At 39.1% G+C, this 21,952-nt stretch overlaps 5 protein-coding genes across 5 annotated transcripts; 1 reads left to right on the top strand and 4 right to left on the bottom strand.

Moving 5' to 3' along the window:
* Positions 1-1,531: 1,531 nt before the first annotated feature.
* On the bottom strand, positions 1,532-5,338 carry LOC126604082 (endoglucanase 24-like). The gene is made up of 6 exons (XM_050271164.1): positions 4,727-5,338; positions 4,211-4,494; positions 3,227-3,664; positions 2,836-2,983; positions 2,420-2,586; positions 1,532-2,325 (listed from the first exon to the last, which is right to left on the bottom strand). Exons 1-6 carry the CDS (start codon positions 4,968-4,970, stop codon positions 1,993-1,995), a joined length of 1,614 nt encoding a protein of 537 aa, XP_050127121.1. The 5' UTR covers positions 4,971-5,338; the 3' UTR covers positions 1,532-1,992.
* Positions 5,339-5,431: 93 nt separating this feature from the next.
* Positions 5,432-8,714, top strand: LOC126604083 (uncharacterized). Its single transcript, XM_050271166.1, has 7 exons — positions 5,432-5,749; positions 6,685-7,067; positions 7,154-7,181; positions 7,335-7,408; positions 7,533-7,711; positions 8,028-8,108; positions 8,393-8,714. Exons 1-7 carry the CDS (start codon positions 5,584-5,586, stop codon positions 8,439-8,441), a joined length of 960 nt encoding a protein of 319 aa, XP_050127123.1. The 5' UTR covers positions 5,432-5,583; the 3' UTR covers positions 8,442-8,714.
* On the bottom strand, positions 8,636-9,607 carry LOC126604084 (uncharacterized). Its single transcript, XM_050271167.1, has one exon. It carries the CDS (start codon positions 9,540-9,542, stop codon positions 8,997-8,999), a length of 546 nt encoding a protein of 181 aa, XP_050127124.1. The 5' UTR covers positions 9,543-9,607; the 3' UTR covers positions 8,636-8,996.
* Positions 9,608-15,721: 6,114 nt separating this feature from the next.
* LOC126602780 (ankyrin repeat-containing protein BDA1-like) lies at positions 15,722-17,658 on the bottom strand. Its single transcript, XM_050269649.1, has 2 exons — positions 16,241-17,658; positions 15,722-16,210 (listed from the first exon to the last, which is right to left on the bottom strand). Exons 1-2 carry the CDS (start codon positions 16,525-16,527, stop codon positions 15,913-15,915), a joined length of 585 nt encoding a protein of 194 aa, XP_050125606.1. The 5' UTR covers positions 16,528-17,658; the 3' UTR covers positions 15,722-15,912.
* A 1,143-nt stretch (positions 17,659-18,801) lies between these two features.
* LOC126604572 (naringenin,2-oxoglutarate 3-dioxygenase-like) lies at positions 18,802-21,074 on the bottom strand. The gene is made up of 3 exons (XM_050271861.1): positions 20,623-21,074; positions 20,000-20,428; positions 18,802-19,292 (listed from the first exon to the last, which is right to left on the bottom strand). The coding sequence occupies exons 1-3, from the start codon at positions 20,986-20,988 to the stop codon at positions 18,990-18,992; spliced, it is 1,098 nt and encodes a 365-aa protein (XP_050127818.1). The 5' UTR covers positions 20,989-21,074; the 3' UTR covers positions 18,802-18,989.
* Between the last annotated feature and the right edge of the window lie 878 nt (positions 21,075-21,952).

Genomic DNA, 21,952 nt, shown 5'->3' with positions numbered 1-21,952 from the left:
CTTTCCTATGACTTATTTTTAAAGTTATTCTGGACATTTCAAATCCTCACCCCTGTTCAAGATTGGTTCAGACATTTCAACTTCATTTTTTTATAGACATGAATGACCTCGCTGATTCTCAAAGCTTGAAAGCTTGCAATTAATTAAAATTCATGTTAGTGAACCTAATGTCTTTCTTAGTAGTTGACAATAAGTTTTTGAAACGAAGCTAGCATGTTCTTTTTACCATCAAAAGTTTTCGGTTCGTACCAAAAAGAAGTAGAGAATTTGTGAAAAAGAGATCAAAAGTCTTAGGCCAATTTATTCTCCCACTCCATGTTTAAATATATCTATGTATAAAAATAAAATAAAAAATTTGTGAAAAGGTCTCAAAAGTTTGAAATAATTCTGAACACAAGTCATGCGCATTGTACATGATTTATTTTGAATAAAAAAAAACTTAACGGTGTTAGGTGATATGACAAATTAATGATTTCGAAAAAATGATATGATAAGTCGCTTAAAATTTTATTTCATATGACAAGTTAAAAAAATATATAAATTCATATGACATTTTTAAAAAATTTCTTTTTTTTTTAAAAAAATATAAGAGATATTGGGCGATGAAGAAATCAAATCTATGATCCGCTTTGAAAATAAATGTTGTGCCTTTTATGCAAGTGATGTTGAGAGAGGACGAATCGAACTTAGAACCTCGTGGTTTCTTCCTCTCTTTTCTATTCAATTGTAGGGTTTAGAACCTTACAAAGAAGACAGGGTCGACTAAATATCATATGATTCAAATGTTTCTTCAGTGACGCAATAAGCTCCAAAGCTATGTTAATTATTTTGGAACAAGTTCTATCGATAGAGTTCGTATCCATTACATGGAATATATCAATAACATTAGAAGCTCGTTCGGAAGTACTTTTAAAATAGTTGAAAGTGTTTTCGATGAAAATATTTTTGGAACAAATCCTAAGTAAAACTGCAAATGAATCCTAGAAAACACTTCAAGAACAACATAACTGGTGCTTATTGCAAGAAACCTTTCAAGTGCTTTTGCAACCAAAAAATATTTTCTATAAAAGCGTTTTTAATTATTTTAAAAGTCTTCTAAACGAGCTCTAGGTTGAGATATGTTTCTTAAGTTTGATTTATGATGAGGAAAGTGTTTGTTTTGGGATGTTGGAGTTCTTTAAAAACTTGCATTGTTTTTGGGGCAATTAGCTGAAAATCAGTTTTTGGTATTTGTTCTTAGAAATGATCAGTTTTTATCATGTTGTTATTTTAGCATCATTACATCTGAGACATCCATATACTAAAATTTAATCATTTATACAATCAAATGTCAAAACCGATCTTTGCAACTAATTGACCATACCGATTTTTGGCATTTGTTCGCAGAAGTTATCAGTTTTTATCATGTCGTCATTTTAACATTAGATTGAGATGACGTATTTTTTAACTGGTTGTATATCCTCTTATGACTTTTCTCCTATCACGCCGATAACAATAAAAAATGACTAAGAGTATTAGCAAGACTGGAAGGACGAGTGGAGCTTAATATGCTTATACCACAATGGGAAGAACCCAACATTTCAAACCAAAAACCTGCCAATATTACAAAGAGAACAACATCTAACAGCAATGATAAATCAAGTCACAGCTCAATATTTTCACATCAGGGAAATGGGCAAATCCCAGTCTGGTGTTCCTGCTAGCTAAAACCAGCATGAGATCAATCACCTCTGTCTCCACCTGAATCACTAAAAAGATACGGTACGAGCGAAAACCCGGCGTAACCAAGTTGGCCGGCTAGAGCAGTGTCTTCTTTTGCACTCCAATTCGGATCTTCTCCCCAAGTTCGAACTATATTACAATGTCACTCGAACATATATAACCATACCTACATGCTACATATTATACAAAAAAAGGGCTGGCCTTGAGTGTAACCATAAGAAGCGACCGCCTAAAGCCCCGCATCAAGAGGGGCCACACAAAATCTTGTGTCTACGAGAAAGTCTTGGCCACTGGAGAAGTGGCAACTAAGCCTGATAGGAGTGCCACAATAAGGGCACTATTGTAAGTGCTTGGCTCACCTTGCATTGAATTGTTCCTGGAATCAATGTAGGTCTCATTCATGAAAGGGCCACCAACTAGGGCACCAACAGCTACATTTGGGTTGGGATTGGGTGAGTCCAGCCACTTAAACCCGTCTATGCAGCCGGTTTCTGCATCCACTGGAATTGAAGCTCCCCTGTGGTGAACATATTGAGGGTAGCTGCTTCCGTACCCTACAAGGTAGCTCATCCTCATTGGGTTTTCTCCTAGCACATAATCTGCCTGCAAGGGTTTTTGTTTGCAATTAGGTTAGTTTGATGAAAACGGGCAAGAAAAACCAACTTATATATGATGATGAACTAGCCCAATCGAATACCTGAGAGATGGCAAACTTGCGAAGGTCAACAGGATTGTAGGATTTTCCATCGCAATACAGGATTTCGGTTTTAGATGTTAGCATGTAGTCACTATAGAGAATGGCTAAAAATGCTGAAGCCACAGCATGCTGTAGACAGTTCCATTTTATCACCCAAATCAGACCGCCTACATCGCATGACATGCACTCATCAATTTAGTCTTCGCACACACGATGTGACGTGCGTGTGCATTCAATTAGCATGTATCAAAGGACAAAAAAAACCGATTGTTTTCCATTGGATAATGAGGCATAAGCTAACATGTTCTGCACATGAGTTTCTTGTAGTCAGACAACAATGATGAATACATGTGAAGAGATTAGTGAGTGCGAAGATGCTAATTCGTGCGAAATAGTGACAGCAAAAAGAATCTTACTGGATGTTCTGCTGGATGTTGCCGTGGGGGAATCGGGTAGAAGTGAACACATGAAAACCTCTGCAGTTTCCCTGTATTCCTGAAGATCAATGTTCTCTGCAGATGACATGTCTTTTGTGCCAAAGAAACTTATCCTAGACATCAGAACCTGCTCCAACATGACACAAATTGTATTTATTCTTCAAGAGACTTTCAACAAATAATTTTTCGTGACAGCATATGACCTGAAAATGATTAGAAGCAACTAAATGCGGGTTCACAACCCGTTTTACTTAAACAAAAAGGGCTTGCCGTATCTTCAGGATAGTTAAACAACAAAAATGCTTAGTTGTAATAGTTAATCTTGGCCTATAAACTACACAATGGTAAAGCATTGTTATATACTATGTACCTGAGTTGCAGCATGCTTGTCATCCCAGCTAAACCAAGACGGACTTCCCCAATTTGCAAACGCTGGCCCGTTCTGTTCGGTTGCATATTTGAAGTAGGTTGGGTCTTTAGTTGCATGATAGAGCCAGGTAGCTGCCCATAAGAGTTCGTCTCCATATCCTGTAGAGTTGTAGTAGATTTGCACTTGGGGAATGCTGACACTATAGGCACCTCTATAAGTATCAGCAAAAGAAAACAGCTGCTCGGCGTGCGTGAGGAGCAACTTAGAGTAAGAGGAGTTGATTTTCCTGAACACCAGAGATGCCGACGCCATGGCAGCTGCAGTTTCTGCTGCAACATCTGTTCCTGGGAAGGATGTGTTGATTTGAATCAGAGGCCTTTTCTCTGTCATGACTTCCGGTCTCTGCCAACAGTTGTGATCCAACTCAGGATCACCCACCTTCAATCACATAAAAGTTAACAAATTAACAAACAAAAAAAATTTAGAGAAAGAGAAAGAGATTAAGAACAAAGCAATCTTATCACATGATGATAGAGATAGACAATTATATACTATTAGTTGTAGGCGAGAAAATCCGAGAGAATAGGGCACTACTAGGTCACCAAAATTCGTTCACTAAATAATGTTCTCTTACGAAACTTGTATCGCAAGACACTCTTATATGCCTAACTGTGAATGCGATCAAATTAAGGCAAGAATAAACCTAATGAATTGTCCCCATTCACGATCTAGCAATCCTAGTGTATTCAAACAAACATGATACTAAGAGTAATGTTCTCTAAACAAACTTATATTGCAAGACAGATGTTTTTACGCTGCGATTTGCGAGACACTGGTTCTAGACCACAAATTCAGACAATAATCGATCTAATGAATTGTCCCGATTCACAGTCTAACAACTTGAGCATTACCGTCCATGTATCGAAGAGTTTAATAGGATATCATTGAAAATTTGAAGTAATTAACCTAAATAATGTAACTAACCTGAACATAAAGCACATTTGGAGAAGGATGTGCATTGATTAGGTAATCAGTGATCCACTTAAGTGAGTCATGGGCATGATCCAACTGCTTCACAGCTTTCATTTGGTCTCCATATTCAAGAATCGCCCAAGACAACACAGTTGCAGTGAAAGCCATGGGAAAGCCAAACTTGATGAGATCACCTGCATCATACAGTCCCTTTGACAAATCCAAATCATCCTCACTCCCGTCTTGGAGGCCCGAATCCCCTCGCCACGGAATGGGGTTATCCACCAGCTTACCAGCTGCAACAAGAAGAAGAAGTAACACAGGATCATAACATGCTTGGTTTATAACTTACAAATAAAATCAAGGGATCATTGAGACTGTTTCTGCAGAAAGCACAACGTTTTTAAGTTTTTCTGACAAACAAAAGCAGAAATGTGCTTCTAGTTGACAGAAAACCGCTTTTAGCCTTTCCAGAAGCAGTCCCAAAAAGACCGCAAAACAAGAAACGGAGAATTGGGTTTATGTTACATTTCTGGGCATCGAAGAACTGCATGGAGATCTGAAGAGCTTCGGAGTATTTTGGCACGATGGCGCCACGGTGACCTGAGACCCTGCTTGATTTCCAGTGCTTGAAATACTGTACAAGAGTAAGTGCAACCATTGCTGCTAGCAGAGAGATAGTTAATAACAGAAGTAACCGCCAACACCATCTCTCCGTCTTCGACTTCGACTCTGTGCTGCAATCGGCTTCTTTCCCAGCTTTCAGTTCCATGTTTCACATCCGATTCAAAGCGATAGTTCTCCGAACCATTTTTCTACAAGATTCGAGCTTTTGATCCGTAAATACCAATTCCGATTGTGATTTCCCGACCCAGAAGAAGGAAAAAACAGTCGGTCTTTTGTTTTATTTGATGGATTCAGAGACAGATTGTGTGATGCCCAACGCGACCGCGGGTCTGCGTGGAAGGCAGATAGACGTGGCCGGAGAATGATGCCGTTATGAGCGTCGGGACAACCTTGTGAATTGCAAAAACGGCTGGCGCGGCTTGTCCGTTGTTTTGAAAGATTTTTGCTTTGTTTGTTGCGCGGTACAAAAAAAAAAAAAACAAACATAACACTCGTGCTGGGCCTATTGGGCCTGAAGATATTGGGCCACGGCCCTAATCAACTAGTGACGGCCCATATTATCCTGTTTTTTTTCAAGGTCAACTGGACAAGGGCGCGAGAGGTAGGAGCTCGCCCGGCAACTCGAGAGTTCCGTAGTCCGTACGATCCCTGCGTCTCGCTTGCTTGCTCGTCGACCCTCGGAGCTTAGCAGACACACAGATATATAGGCGGAAGACGAAGGAGCGGAGTAGGAGTGAGAACTGTAATCTAATCAAACAATGGCGGAAGGAAGAGAAGGGGATTGGGAGTGCAGTGGATGCAGGAACAGAAACTACGCCTTCAGATCCTTCTGCAATCGCTGCAAGCAGCCTCGCCTTCTCGTCGACACCAAAACCCCCGCCGACTCTAAGTGGCTCCCTCGCATCGGCGATTGGATCTGCACCGGTTAGACCTCACGCCCCTCTCTCTCTCTCTCTCTCTCTCTAACTTTCTCTCTCTAAGATTGCTAGAATTATACTAGGGTTAATTTTGGGTTGTATATGGATATGGGTTTTGGGAGTTGTAGGGTTTAAGGGTATTTATATGGGGTTTTGATTGAATTGTACTGCACATATAATAATGGTTACTTCAACGGGTTTGGTGTTTCTATTTTTAGGAAGAAAATTAGAGATGTAAACAGTCCCCTTTCCTTATTATTCATTAACGGTTAGAAACTTAGATGCTTATGGCCGATTGATAACCATTTCGTTATCAGTTTTTAGTTTTCATTGACGGTAATAAGCCTAATAACATCTCACACTCTTCTTTCTTGTTTATAATTGAGAATTAAAGCTTGGGGAGTGCTGTCTTCTCAGTTCATTCCAATTACCCATTTTCAGTTGCCTTTTTGTAAGTTGGGTTCAAAGGGAAAGACGGTCATTTTACAAATCGTTTATCGGTTTTGTTGAGAGAGATAGAGGTTGAGTATGGCAGTTAGGGTACATGCTTTGTTTGGTATATAAGAATATAGGAAAGGAATGAAGTACAACTTTGAAGTTTAATTTCCCAGTTGAACAAATATACGATCTTTTTTCTCTGGGTGCGTTCGATTTCAATTACAGAAAGAGTATATCTTACTTGCACATTCGTAGCCTAATGAGTAATGACACATTTCCTTGACCTTGTTTATTCAATGTGAATGCATAATTGTTATTGCAGCTTGTATTTTTCTTTGCTTTTCATTTTTTTATCAAGTTGAAAAAAAAAATGGTTAGCAACTCGCTATCAATTAGGTTGAGTGGTTTCTGTTTCTTGTATGGGTATTTTGGTGTGGGGTGGACTTGTTGGTGTGCGTACTTGGCTGGATTGTGGGTTGGGTGTGTGTGGCAATGGATCAATAGGTTGCACTAACAACAATTATGCATCAAGAGAAAAGTGCAAAAAGTGCGGGCAACCAAAGGAGGTAGCGGCAATGCCAGCGGTTGCAATCCCCGGAGCTTCTCTCCCAACTTATTCACATCATTTTGCCAGGGTCCAAGGAGGACGGGACCAAAGGATGATGATGGGCAATGGTGCTCCCCCACATTCGCTTCTGAACTGGTCTATACCAGGGGCTGATAAGTTTGGAGTTCAGCCGGCTTCTACTTGGCCTGTAGGTGGAAACCATAATGCTGGACTTCCACATGCAAATTCTACTAATCAGCTTCTTTCAGTTCCAAAAGGATGGCGCAGTGGTGATTGGTTATGCAGTTGTGGTTTCCATAATTATTCATCTCGAACACAGGTATGATGATGCTACATGAGCATTTGAAGCAAAGAGTTTTCCTTACCTAACTGTTGATTTCTGATCAAACTTTGATTTATCTGCAGTGCAAAAAATGCGATGCTTTTCCACCGTGTACGCCCTTTCTTTATCAGCATTGCAATTGTCGTATGATGGATTTATGTTTTAGAAGCACCTGAGCTACAGTTATTGGGTTCCATTATTAATCACTGGTATCATATTGTAACTAATGCTCATTTATTTCCATTCCTCTTTTTTCATATAAAGCTCTTGGAATGAAGCGATTAGCATCCGAAGAGCTTGTTCATGACTGGGATAACAAGAGACTGAATGTAGGACATGTAAGGATGATCTATCTTTTCTATGGAATTTTAGATTATAAAACTTTATAATATTGTTTCATACAGTATCCCTTGCTTTCTTCCTCTCCTCATTCTCTCCGTATTCTTTTCACTAAATGTGCAGACAGTTGGGCAGCAGCAATCCTATCCTGGATTTGAGCAAGTGGTAGGGACCAGTGGTAACCCCGCAACTGGACCTTACGCTCCTTATCATCCCAATATAAGCTCAGGCGTGGCTCCGAATTTGCAAGTACCCATGCCATTCACACAGCAAGCAATGACACCTACGCTTCTTGGAAAAGGGTGAGTTTGGAATCAGCTTTTCCTTTTACATATGCATGCTTAGGTACCACATTCGGTTGGTTAGATAACAGTTTTGGTCTTTGAGTCTTTGTTATTATATGCATATTTGTTCTTGCAGTGTATTATTCATGTTTATTTAACTATTTTCAGTTTGCTTCCACACCTTTTTAAATGTGGATAATATCTATCCCTAATTAAATATGGCCCCTATAAACGTCACTTATGATGAGCCTATATTTTTTAGCACAAAATCAGCTATTGTAAGATTAGCTTCTTTGATAAGGATTTTCTTACTTATATTTTATTGACTTCGCAGCGCAAAGCAATGGCGTAATGGGGATTGGATGTGCACAAATTGCAACAATCATAATTATGCATCTCGATTAAACTGCAATAGGTTAGTTTCTAAACTAAGCATTGATTCCTCTTTTGCTTAACATTCGTTACTTCATCCTTTTCCTTGGGTTTTAATCCCAACTTTACCAATGGCATAGTAAACTGTTTTCCCATATGGTATGGAATATATCCTGATGGAGCAGTGAAACCTCTTTCTTGATATATCCTGATAGAACAATAATTTTCAAATTTTGTGTATCAATTATGCTCCGAGTTGAGACGTGTAAATGATCTGCATTATACATAGTAATTTGCTCTGAATGTTGGAACCCTTGTTATCTGCAGGTGCAAGACTGAAAGAGATGCAACCGCTCAGCCAGTCAACGCCATGTAGCCATTCAAATTCATAAAGTTGTATGCTTGGTGCTCATTCAAGTTTTGATTTAGCCTTTCATTGTGTACTATGTTGAGGTGAAGATGAACCTTTTGCTATAAGCGCCGGGTTATCTCACATTATTCAGATAGCATATTGATATTCACTCTTAATCGTTGCACTGCAATAATGTAATTTACAGCTCCATAGTTCCGTTTCACAGAGAAGACATGGCTGTGTACGCTTTATTCATCAGTAATATTACATGCTCAAAACTGTGTTTTTCCTCCGGAATTTTCTCGTCGGATTGTCCTGGAGTGCTAATTTATGCTAACAATAAAGATGCATGTTTTCTTCGTAATGCAAACAATATCGGGGTTGAGGAATTGGACACCAGAATCTCGGATGCAGGTGAATGCTTTTGACCAGTTGAGCTATAGACCTTTCGCTAACGATAAGTATTTGGTTCGTAGAATCGATAAGTTGTAGATTGTATGTGAACGAAGTCTACTATAACATCATCGAAATCAAAACGCGAAGTAGAAAATCTCTTGGAGAAGAGAATGATTGAATCAATCAGGAACCCTTGAGGATGGAAGTGGGAGAGAGAGGAGGTGCATCCAACTGGTACAGGTTAAGAGCTGGTCCAACAAACCTGAAGAGAATCCAAGCCCCAATCACTATGTAAATTGAAGCATAAGCAAACTTATTTAACCAAAACAAAGCACCCTTCTCCCCCACATAAAGCTCCAATGCCTTTTCCCCCAGGCTCATATCCTCCCACTTCTTTGGAGCAGCACTAGCTTGAGCCTTCATGACCCGTCCGCCGTCCCTCTCACCGCCCTCCTCTCGCTGCTGCTTCGTCCGTCTTCTCAACCTCTTCTTAAACCGCACTCCCGTGGCGTCTGGGGCTGCCACGCTGTTGCCGTCAGTGTCCGGACTGCTAGTGCTGCCACCACCATCACTGCCGGTGGTGTTGTAAACTAGTGTGCTGATTCTGAGAGGCCGGGGACGGGCGGGGGAGAAGATATGGTTATGTTTAGTTGGCGAAGGTTTTGTGAGGGCGAGGTGGGTTGGGGAGGCTGGCGTTGAGCTGAGGAGGTGGAGGAGTTTGGCGTCCATTGTTGTTGAAGTTTGCAGGTGCAGCCAACTCCAAGTGAGTGAGTGGATGGATGTTGCTTTTATCACTTTCTTTATCTTTTCATTAATTTTCTTCCTGTCTGCTTAAAGAATAGTTTGGTTGGGCTTCAACTTCAAGTGGGCCTTAACCATTTCTTTTGATTTCGTTTTAATGCAAGCGATTGAGCGGGAGAGAGATTGAACCAAGGAAAACACAACAATGGATCATGTAACTCGCAAAATGCTATAAGAATTTTACTAGGATTATTTGTGCAAATTTTAAGGTATTTTAGCTATATTTAGTATCGAATTCGTCATTTACAAGATTCAAACCTAAGATCTCTCACTTTTAAGTGAAGATAAATATTATCAGACCGTAGTACTGAGTAACAATTTATAATAAGAATTATGACTTTTATTTTAACAACTAAGAAAGAAATTTAGGGATGTCTTGTATATGGTGTTTAATGGACTTTCAGATCCTCAGATTTGCCTCTCCGTAGCTTCAGAAGCAAATCCCAGGAGGCCTTCGTTCTCTATCGCTGATTAACAAAAAAGAAAGAGGTCAAGAGATAAAATATAAAAGTTAGAGCAAGATATTTTTGTGAGGTTTTGGTAAGGGACTTGGATTGTCTGCCCTCCTATTTCAGTGCCCTCCCCGTGCCCTCCTGTTTTGTGTGGTCACGGTTAAGTCACATCAATATTTTATATTATTTTTTTATAAAAATAATGAAACAAAAAGAAATAATAATATAAAATGTTGACGTGGCTTAACCGTGACCACAAAAACAGGAGGGTACGGGGAGGGCATGGAAATTGGAGGGCAGACAATCCAAGTCCTTTGGTAAGACCGTCTGTGTGGTGAGCGGCTTCGTCGAAGATTGTGCTCAACCACATATCTTATGGAAGATGATCTTTTTCGGATTCTCTTTGTGGGGATCCGGAAGATTAATAATCCCGTATGTTTATTATATATCGTACGGTCAATTTTCGTTAAATACTATTTATATTTAATTTTAAATAAAAAAATTTAAAATAATTTCTAACAACACTATATACGGTGAACGAACATAATTGATTGATCATTTGAAACACTACAAATAGGATCGCGATAGGATCCTATTCCTTATCTTATCTCCCTTACTTTCTTAACACTATTATTTCATATTAAAAAGACGGTGTTACTATTTACACTCTTTTTTTACTTTTAACACATTTCTTTCAATTTTCTGTCATTAAATCAAATGAATTGGAGATAATCAAATGATATAAATTAAAAGGAGTACGTGGAAAATAAAAATAAATGTGTAGATATCAACACTCTACAAATAACGTAAAAAGTGAAAGCTCTCGCACACTTGCCGAATCCTAATCTTAGATACTATTTTTAGCTTTAGAATAATTAGGTTTTCCTCATTTACTTGTCCAAGCAACAACTTTTAATCTGAATTTCGTATCAGAAGTTAGAGCTTTCGTGCATTTTTTAGTTTACAATTAAAACACTAAATACATTTTAATTATTATGTAAATTCTATACTTAACCAGAAAAAACCTAAGTAGCCTCTTTATTATTTTTCTAGTAAGTATGCAAATCCATTCATTCCAAAATGATTAGTGAAAGAGCTTTGAATCAGCCTCTTTATAGCAAGTTCATAAAAGTTTGTTAAATGGTAGAATCGCATACCCATAGTTCCTTATTGACAACTCAATTTGTGTAGAAGGTTTGAAAAACTTTATAAATGGTTGGTGCGGAACGCTTTTTTTTTTCTTCGTTCAGATTGAAATTCCTAACAAGATTTTTGCGAGATCCACTGTTAACATTTTATTCTCAATAATTTGTACGTATTCCTTCTTAATATATGAATATCTTACTTACACTAAAAAAAACTGAGGCTGAAAACAGAGTTCTTAAAAGTTTGGTTGTGATAAAATATCTGAGAAACACTAAATACATTTTAATTATTATATAAATTCTATACTTAACCAGAAAAAACCTAAGTAGCCTTTTCATTTTTTTTTCTAGCTAGTATGCAAATCCATTCATTCTAAAATGATTAGTTAAAGAGCCTTGAATCAGCCTCTTTATAGCAAGTTCATAACAGTTTATTAAATGGTAGAATCGCATACCCATATATCCTTATTGACAACTCAATTTGTGCAGAAGGTTTGAAAAACTTTATAAATGGTTGGTTCAGGACGTTTTTTTTCTTTTCGTTCAGATTGAAATCCCTAGCAAGATTTTTATCGAGATCCACTGTTAGCATTCTATTCTCAATAATCTGCACGTATTCCTTCTTAATATATGAATATCTTACTTACACTAAAAAAAACTGAGGCTGAAAACAGAGTTCTTAAAAATTTGGTTGTGATAAAATATCTGAGAAACACTAAATACATTTTAATCATTATGTTAATTCTATACTTAACCAGAAAAAACCTAAGTAGCCTCTTCTTTTTTTTTTTCTAGTAAGTATGCAAATCCATTCATTCTAAATTGATTAGTTAAAGAGCTTTGAATCAGCCTCTTTATAGCAAGTTCATAACAGTTTGTTAAATGGTAGAATCGCATACCCATATATCCTTATTGACAACTCAATTTGTGTAGAAGGTTTGAAAAACTTTATAAATGGTTGGTGTGGGACGTTTTTTTATCTCTTCGTTCAGATTGAAATTCCTAGCAAAATTTTTATCGAGATCCATTGTTAACATTCTATTCTCAATAATCTGTACGTATTCCTTCTTAATATATGAATATCTTACTTACACTAAAAAAAACTAAGGCTGAAAACAGAGTTCTTAAAAATTTGGTTGTGATAAAATATCTGAGAGAGAGAGAGAGATTGAGTTATGACGTGTTATGTGTGCTTCATAAATTGAGCATGTGTTCAAACTTTAAACAAATTTGACTAGGGTACACACAAGTATGCATTTATTTAAAATATTCATCTCATTCATCATTAGTTTGAATATCTAACTATTAGATGGTGAATTATATTAAGTAAATTCATGTACAATATCCGAGTCCCTAAATTTGATTGAGGTTATTTAATTTGAATCTGGGCATGTTGTGTTGAGATTTGATGATGTGAGGAAAAGTTTGTCCCACATTGGTGATGGACATGCCTTGTTATGAGATTATAAGATGAAACTAATTTTAGGGTTTCAATATATTTCTTTTTATATTCTTCTCTCATATGAGGCAACACATAATATACATACTCAATCCTTGTACTACAAGGAATATTAAAGACATAGAAGGTGAGTTATACTCAAACTAGCAAACACAATTACTTTCCTATTGTATTATTGTTGACTAACGCCAACACTTCCCCTCAAGTTGGTGCATAGATATCATCTAGGCCCAACTTGTCGTGTGAGTCTTGAAACCTTCTTGCAGAAACTGCATAAGTTAGAATATCTGCCAACTGTTCTTCTGTCTTCAGGAACGGAGTGTCAACCAACTTAACATCCAACTTTTCTTTGATAAAATGTCTATCCACCTAAACATGTTTGGTCCTATCTTGTTGCACCGGATTATTAGCTATCTCCCGTGCTCCTTGATTATTATAGTACAACAGTATAGAACCTTTTGGTTTAAACCCTATCTCAGTAAGTAGAATCCAAAGCCATAGAAGCTCACAAATACCATGTGCCATTCCTATGTACTCAGCCTCGGCCGAAGACCTTGCCACCACATTTTGCTTCTTACTTCTCCATCACCAGCTACAAATGTGAAGTATCCTGACGTAAACCACCGATCAATGATATTTCCAGCCCAATTTGCATCTATATACCCTTTCACCTCCATATGCCTATGCTTTCTATACATCAACTCTTTTCCTGGAGCTCCTTTTAAGTAACTCAGAATCCGAATTACTGTTGCCATATGATCCTCACTAGGAGCAAGCATAAATTGACTCATTACACTTACTGCGTAAGCAATATCTGGCCTTGTAAGCGACAAATAAATCAACCGCCTTAACAATCTTTGATACCTTTCCCTATTCACTGGGACTTGATCTTGATAAATTGCTAGATGATGATTCTGCATAATATGTGTGTTGATGCACAAAACCGGAGGCCTTGGTACAACGTAAATCCGACCGTGAATCTGCAAGAAATGTAAATAACACAAGATGTATCGTGGTTCACCTTAAGGTTTGGGTTATGTCCACACTGATTATGTATTTATCTGAGGGAGAGAGAGCTCTGAATGAGAGCGAGAGCTTTGAGAGGGTGAGGAGCCTTATGAATTGACCTCCCCTAATTGTGAGGGTGAAGAGTCCTTTTATAGAATAAGGGCTCCTCACTTATTACATATTTGCCCCTTCCTTTATTATATAATTACATTTAAGTCCCTCGAGTATTTATACGAGATCTAAATACAGAGGCTCTAAATATGGTATAAACAGTAGTCCCCCAAGTCTTCAGTCAACAGAGTCTTTTGGCTGGAGACTTGAAATTCAGTCCATGTGTGGGCCAAAGTAACTAGATGTTGTCTTGAACTGATGCTCGATATGAGGCGGTGCTCAATCTGAAATGATGTTCAACTAGAAATAGCACATGCTGCGAGGCTACTCGGCTCATGGCTTATGTTTGCCTTGGTTGGCTCGGCTTGTGGCGTTGAAGGTGAGGGAGTCCCTTTTATAGAATAAGGGCTCGCTCCTCAATACATGAATGATCGGCTGGAGTTGATGCTTGCGGTGAGGTGGTTGCTCAGTAAGCGGCGATGCTCTCTAATGGTAGTGAGGGAGTCTCTTTTATAGAATAAAGGCTCGCTCTTCAATACATAAATACGGGCTAGAGTTAATGCTCTCTAATGGTGGTGAGGGAGTCCCTTTTATAGAATAAGGGCTCGCTCCTCAATACATGAATGGTGGGCTAGAGTCCCCTAAGTATTTTTCATGAGGCCCAGTTGAGGCCCAATATATGGTACATAATGTAATACCCCAAGTCTTCGGTCAATAGAGTCTGTTGGCTGGAGACTTCAAATTGAATCCATGTATGGGCCGAAGTGGCGGTTGTTTGGAGGCAGTATTTGTATACCCTGCACTGAAGCTTTGTAAGTGAAGCTTTGAAGTTGGAGCTCTGTAAATGAAGCTTTTGAAGCTAGAGCTTTTGTAAATGAAGCTTTTAAAGCTGATTGACATGAGTGATGTTTATGAATGTTTGATTGACATGAGTGATGCTCATGAATGTTTGATTGACATGAGTAATGCTCATGGATGTTGACATGAGTGATGTTTATGAATGTTGACATGAGTGATGTTTATGAATGTTTATGTATGATTGATATGAGTGATGCTCATGAATGTTTATGTATGATTGACATGAGTAATGCTCATGTATAATATGAAGTACTGGCCGTACTTTTGATCACCTAGTTTGTGGCATGAAGGAGAGTACGGGTTGTACATTTCATCACCTGGTTGGTGGCATGAATGGCTAGTTGCCAAATGATATTAGAGTACGGGTTGTACATTTCATCACCTGGTTAGTGGTAATAACGGCAGGTTGTCGAATAATTTTGGAGTACTGGGCGTACTTTTGATCAACTGGTTGGTGGTAATAGTGGTGAGTTACTGAATAATTGTGGAGTACTTGGTGTACTTTTGGTCACCTGGTTTGAGCTATTTTGGTCTTATGGGCCTTCGCCCTTTACACAACATTCCAGCCCATTTATTTTGGGCTTTGCCGTTTTTTTTTAACCCTCTGATGGGGTTTATACAGATGTTCCCGAAAGATAAGAAAAATACATCATTCAAAAATAAAAAAAGTAAATCACATCATTCTGGTGGGTTGTTTATTCCTTGCTTTTGCTTTCTGCTTTTACTTTTCCACCACACATCTCTCTCTATCTCTGTATCTGTCTCTGCGCTGCTGTCATGCATGTGCTCAGTAAAAACCCAATCTTGCAGACTTTATTCTCTTCTCTCATTTTGCTTTACTTTTGCTTTCTCTTTTCCCTTTTCTCTTTTGCTTTCTCTTTTTCCTTTTTGGCAGATGGTAAACAAGGGCCTCGCAACGTGAAAGTGTCGCAAAGTTACACGATGCTGTCACTTCTTTTTTTCTTTTTTCTTTTTCTTTCTCTCTATTCACTGCACCTTTCTTTCTGTCTCTTTCTTGAAAATGGTGATGGCGAATCGAGAGAAGGCGGTGCTTCTCGAAGCCAGAAACTTGCAACCAAGCGTGAAGGCGGTGCTTCTTGCCAAGTTAAGGGAATATAAATCTGATCTCAATAAGTTGAAAAGGGAAATCAAAAGAGTTGCATCACCTAATGCCACTTAGGCTGTTCGCGATGAACTGCTAGAGAAAGGAATGGCTGATACGCATGCGGTTTTTTCTTATCAAAGAGAGAGAATGTCAATGTCTGTTAAGCCCCAACACCTCGAAGAGAATCCTCAATCTCCATATCCCTCAAATCTCTAGAACTTTGCATCAGAATGTCTAAGGCGGTAGCGCTGTTTGCATTCAACGCATTCAAGTTCACGCCAGTTTTAAACAGCAAGAATTTGGTAATCTCGGTTTGCTTCTTGGCCATGGCAATATGCAAAACAGTGTTACCATCACAATTCTTCCAATTCACAAAATCATCATCATTCCCAGCTGCCTCAACCAAAACCTTCAACCCCTCCAACCGGTTACACCCAACGCACAAGTGCAGCGCCGTCTCGCCTCAGTCGGTCAACGCCCAGGTCGACTCATTCCCAACTCGGACCAACTCTCTCACTGATTTAACTCGCCCTTTGGCGGCCGCTACGTGGAGAGGCATTGACCTATGTGAGTCCAGCTCGGAGGCTAGTTCGGGGTTGCGGCTCAGTAACTCGGTAACAAAACCCAAGTGACCCAGCATTAAAGCTACGTGAAGCGGCGTCTCGGAAACGCAGGAGACTAAAGCTCTGTCGAGACCGAGTGGGTCTTCTGCGATCAGATCTTTAAGCGCCGCAGTGTCTCCCGCCATGGCTGCATCCAGAAGCTTCTTGTCCATCTTCTCCACTCGTTTCTCTCTTTTGGGTAAACTGAAAAGTTGTCAAGCTTCCTTGGGTTTCGAGCAGTCCGTCGATTAAGGCACTCGGATCTTAGACGAGTATGCAGGAAAAGATGAGTGTTCTGCCGCAGGATCGGAGTGAACTCCCCAATTCCCGAGAGGAATCGATGATTTCTGAGCAGAATCCAAACGGGGAGACCAATTCTATGGATTTGAATTCTAGGAGAAGAAAGTCTGTAAGTGGAGATGAGGTGAGGGTCTGCGTGGCGATAAGAAAGAAAGTGAGTGATGAGAGTTAGAAAAGCAAGGATGCGAGGGAGACAGAACCTCATTGAGACTGAAAATATTAGAACAGAAAACTAAGGGATGAAGAAAGAAAGTAACTCATAACTAGTGAATGTTTTTTTCTAGAAAAAATCCAGTGAGGTTTGTGGGTTTTTTGCAGATTCACAGTGGATGTGAAAAAATGAAAGAGAACCGACACAACTTTTCGTATCGATTCCCACAGATGGCGCTAAATGTTGATGCACAAAACCAGAGGTCTTGGTACAACGTAAATCCAACCTTGAATCTGCATGAAATGTAAATAACACAAGATGTATCATGGTTCACCCCAAGGTTTGGGCTACGTCCACACTGATTACGTATTTAACTGAGGGAGAGAGAGCTCTGAATGATAGTGAGAGCTTTGAGAGGGTGAGGAGCCTTAGGAATTGGCCTCCCCTAATTGTGAGGGTGAGGAGTCATTTTATAGAATAAGGGCTCCTCACTTATTACATATTTGCCCCTTCCTGTATTACATAATTACATTTAAGTCTCCCGAGTATTTATACGAGATCTAAATATGGAGGCCCTAAATATGGTATAAACAAGGTGTATCCATTGGTTTACACCTTAACATACCAGTTTCAGACAAAAGATCCAACACATACTTTCTCTGAGATAAGTATATTCCTTCCTGAGACCTAGTCACCTCAATTCCCAAGAAGTATTTAATTCCTCCAAGATCTTTCATCTCAAACTTAGAAGACAAATGCCTTTGCAGATGTTTGATTTCCATTGTATCATCACCTATGACAATCATATCATCTACATATATGATAAGCAGAGTTACCTTGCCATCCTTGCATTTGATGAACAATGTATGGTCTGCGTTTCTCCATTGATACCCATATTTCTTCATCGCCTGGGTAAACCGCCCAAACCACGCACTGGGTGACTGTTTAAGGTTATACAGTGTCTTCTGAAGTCTACACATTTTCCCACTGGAGTTCGCAGCGCCATAACTTGATGGAATATCCATGTACACCACTTCCTCTAAATCACCATGTAGAAAAACATTTTTAACATCAAACTATCTCAGAGGCCAATCATGGTTCGCAGTAAGAGATAATAAAACTCTAATGGTATTCATCTTTACAACAGGGGCAAAAGTTTCTTGATAATTAACCCAAAAGGTTTGGGTAAAACCTTTGGCCACTAGCCTCGCCTTGTATTTATCAATTGTTCCATCTGCCTTATGTTTAATAGTAAACGCCCACTTGCATCCCACTGATTTCTTTCCCTTGGGAAGTGGGACCACACTTCATGTATTATTCTTTTGTAGCGCTTCCATTTCAACTTGCATTGCTTTTGTCCATTTTGAATCTTTCAAAGCTTCCTCCACCTTGGTGGGTATTTTGATGGTTTCCATTTGCTGAACAAATGCACAGAGAAGAGAGCAACGCTCGACAATTCAACCAACATTCCTTCAAACGCCAGGGAACACTATTATGAGAAACATAAATGAAAAGAACAGCTCAGGATGAATCACACTCAATCCAAAGGTAACGCCAACCCTTCTCACAAGCCAAGTTTACCGCATGAATTACAACATGCAATTCAGCTTCAAAAGATGTAGCCACCCCTAAAGAAGTAGCAAAACACCCTATGCATGAACCAAAATGATCACGAAAGATACTGCTAGTACCAGCCAATCCCGGTGATCGATAAGCTACATCATCGGTATTCACCTTGACCCAATGTAGAGAAGGTGGTTTCCATAAAACTTCAGTAACACGAGATGACATGGCAGGACGACCAGACAAACCAATAGCGCGAAGATTACAAAGTTCTTCCACGTAGTTTTTCATGTTTCCCTTGCTAAGCGGATCAATGTCAAGGAGCTGCCAATTAATTGAGCGAACAATAGCAGTAATGGATGGTTGAATATCGTAAAAACGAAGCTTTATAAATGACATGAATGAAAAATTAGTTATATGGGGAATCATGTAGTTAGCTCACTGATGTAAACAGATTATTAATTTATCATCAATTTATGGCAGATAAACATCCCAGGGAGCAAATGCCCTACCAACACATTATGGCACACGAAAGTGAAGTTTACGAGTACAAGAAGTGGGAAGGCAAAGTTACACGTGGCTATAGTTTCACAAAGAGCTTTTAAGTGGCTGGGGAGAAGTCTAAGCAAATATGTCGTCCGCTGGCTTTGTCTCCACTTTGGCTTTCTCCATGTCCTGCAGTTGCTGTTCCTTGGCCAGCTTTTTCAGCCTGGCAAGCTCAAGATCCTTGCTCATCTTCTTCTTGTACATCTCGGTGTAGGTGATCGGCGCCTCGAGAATCGGCTTCTCTCCCTCCCTCACACTGAGTGGATACACTATTGCATCTTGAGCTGGGTTCTGGAATGTGGCTATGGACAGCCTGCTGCTGTTTGAGTTCACCACTGCTTGGTGATCAGCATTCTTGAACCTCCCATTGCTCAGAAACTGCTCAAACAATTATGCACAATAATTCAATCAGTTCAATTGACTCAAGCCCATGATTTTATGTTTCGTTATATGCTAAACCGCTAAACCTTAGTGTTGCGTTCATGCACGTGTAAGTAAATCTCGACTATTGATGCATCAGGAATCTCACTCTCAACAACGGTCACACAAATAAATGTAAGCGACTGACCATAACATCACAAACCCTATGCAGCCATTTTCCTATTCTCTAATGTCAATTGTCAACAGCACACGCAATTGTATTAAATATGAGGTGTTTGGTAACATATGCATTGTTGTGTGGTACAGAAAACCCCATATAAAAAACGCCCCTATCTTGCTCATCACATAAATATAATGGCATTTAATTACCCGCCATCATCATCACGAGCATACCCATTTTTATTGAATTTTTTATGACACATGAACCCCTCTATAACGTGACAAAAATGTAATCATAATTTACTTCCATTTCTGTACGACTTTTAAACCATTACCATGCTAAGAAATATTTGTAAATTTTATTTTATTTATGCACCTTGTAACGTTCTAATAAAACCGCTATTGTTTGAGTTAAAAAATATTTGTAAACTGCAAGTTTAATTATAAAATTGTTTAAACTTCGTCGGTAGCTAATTTAACATTTACTTTAACAAAACCTATCGTTTGCCAAAAAAAATTATAAGATTGTTTAGTATTTTACTCACATGACCATGATCTCCGAGATTGACCACAAAAGCTCCTTCCACTGGTTGAACGGTGATCCATGTCTTCCCATCATCCCTAGTAGCCTGAAGGCCACCAACTTGGTCCTGAAGCAAAAGGGTAATTGTGCCCGGGTCCGTGTGGCGCTTGAGGCCAAGAGTTAGGTCGGGCTGAGGGCACTTCGGATAGAAATTCACCACCACTTTTTGGTCCATGTCCACACATGCCTTTGTCAATGCCTCTGTATCCAACCCCATGGCTTCTGATAAAACCCCCAAGAGCTTGCATGCCAGCCCCATCAGCTCGTCGCTGTACTTCTTCGTCACCTCCCTCCATGCCTCTGGCTTGTCCGGCCACCTCGAGTAGTCCCGGTGGCGAATCGGGTATGAAAAGTAGGTCACAATTTCACGCCAATCTTGCACAGCTTCTCCCTAAATTTACAATCCAAATATGTCATGTGTTAGGACATAAGTCAGTAGTACTTCAATTTCTTGTATTACTAAACTAATAACGAGTTAATGCCTTCTAACAATTTATTTTTAAAAATAACAATAAGCTAACAAATTTTATTTTGGTGTACAAAGATCCTGATATTTCGAATTCCTATATATAGCGTTGTGATCACCTGTAAATGACTGGACACGATGAATCCACCCTTTTTGCCACCGGACATGTCGAAGCGGAGCTTCTCCTCCGATGGCAAATCAAAGAACTCTTTGGCGAGACCGGTCATTTCCGATATGAGCTCGGCATCAACTCCATGATCAACAATCTGGAAAATACCCCAGTCCTCACAAGCTTCCACAATCTTCTTGCAAATCTCGGCCCGGCGGCCTTCAACCTCATCGATCCCGGCAAGCGAGATGATCGGAATTTCGTTGCTGAATTCGTTGTAGGCAACCTTTGGACGCTCGTCTTCGTCTCGGACAAATTTTTGTTGTAGGGTTTTCTCATGCGCAATGGATGTGAGGGTAGTAGCAGGAGGAGCCATATTTTGGTGTTGAATTTGTTTGGCTCTGTTTATTTGGTATTGGCTCAAGGGAAATATGTATGTTTTGTGTTTGTCTTGGTGAGGCTAGGGTGTGATGTATATATATTTAAAGGGTGAATATGTATATTTAGGATTGGGGTCGCTACAACTACCTCATGGGTCGTGGAGTGATCTTTTACCAGTCATAAGACTCTCACGGCTACCAAACCACTTTGTATTTTGCTTCTAGAATTTTATTAATTGGGTGGTTTCAAGAACCAATTTGTAGGTACAAAGTATGGTCCATTTTATATGTAAGAAGAACAATATTATTAAAGAGTAATCAAATATAGATGTGTTATAAATAGGTAAAAGTTAGAGAGATAAACTTTACTAGTGATAAGAGCAAAACAGGTGTAAAATATCACATTGTAACTATAATACAAGGGGATGACAAATAAAAGAGAGAGGCATAGATACTGATGTTATTGATCTTTCCTTTTTCTCTGTGTATCTTGAAAGCATATGGAGCGCTCTATTTATAGAGCAACTCCAAACAAACATATTAACTATACATTGAAATTTACAACATACACCTTTTGACAATACGATCCTCCTTCATTTCCCAAGTCAATATCACTTTGTGTGGGCATTGAAAAATCTACCAATGTTTTCAATATCACTGTGGGCATTCATTAACCCACCAGTATTTTCAACAGTCCCCCTTGGATGCCCACATATCAACATCAGTTGCCTCGTTAAAACCTTGCTCGGAAAAACCCAGTGGAAAAAAATCATAGCGAAGGAACAAGAGTACAAATTTACCTGGATTGTTGATATAGTGTTAAATATGCTTATGTTGCCTCGTTAAGACCTTGATAGGAAAAACCCAGTGGTAAAAATCCTAATCGAAGGAAAAAGAGTACAACATGCATTTATCATGGATGCTCCCCCTGATTCCACATTCTCCAAATTTATTTGATTG

The sequence above is a fragment of the Malus sylvestris genome, chromosome 15 (genome assembly GCF_916048215.2).
Source record: "Malus sylvestris chromosome 15, drMalSylv7.2, whole genome shotgun sequence".
Classification (NCBI taxonomy): Eukaryota; Viridiplantae; Streptophyta; class Magnoliopsida; order Rosales; family Rosaceae; genus Malus; species Malus sylvestris.
Note: the sequence above shows the minus strand (reverse complement) of the source record. Positions and strands in the feature narration are given on the sequence as shown.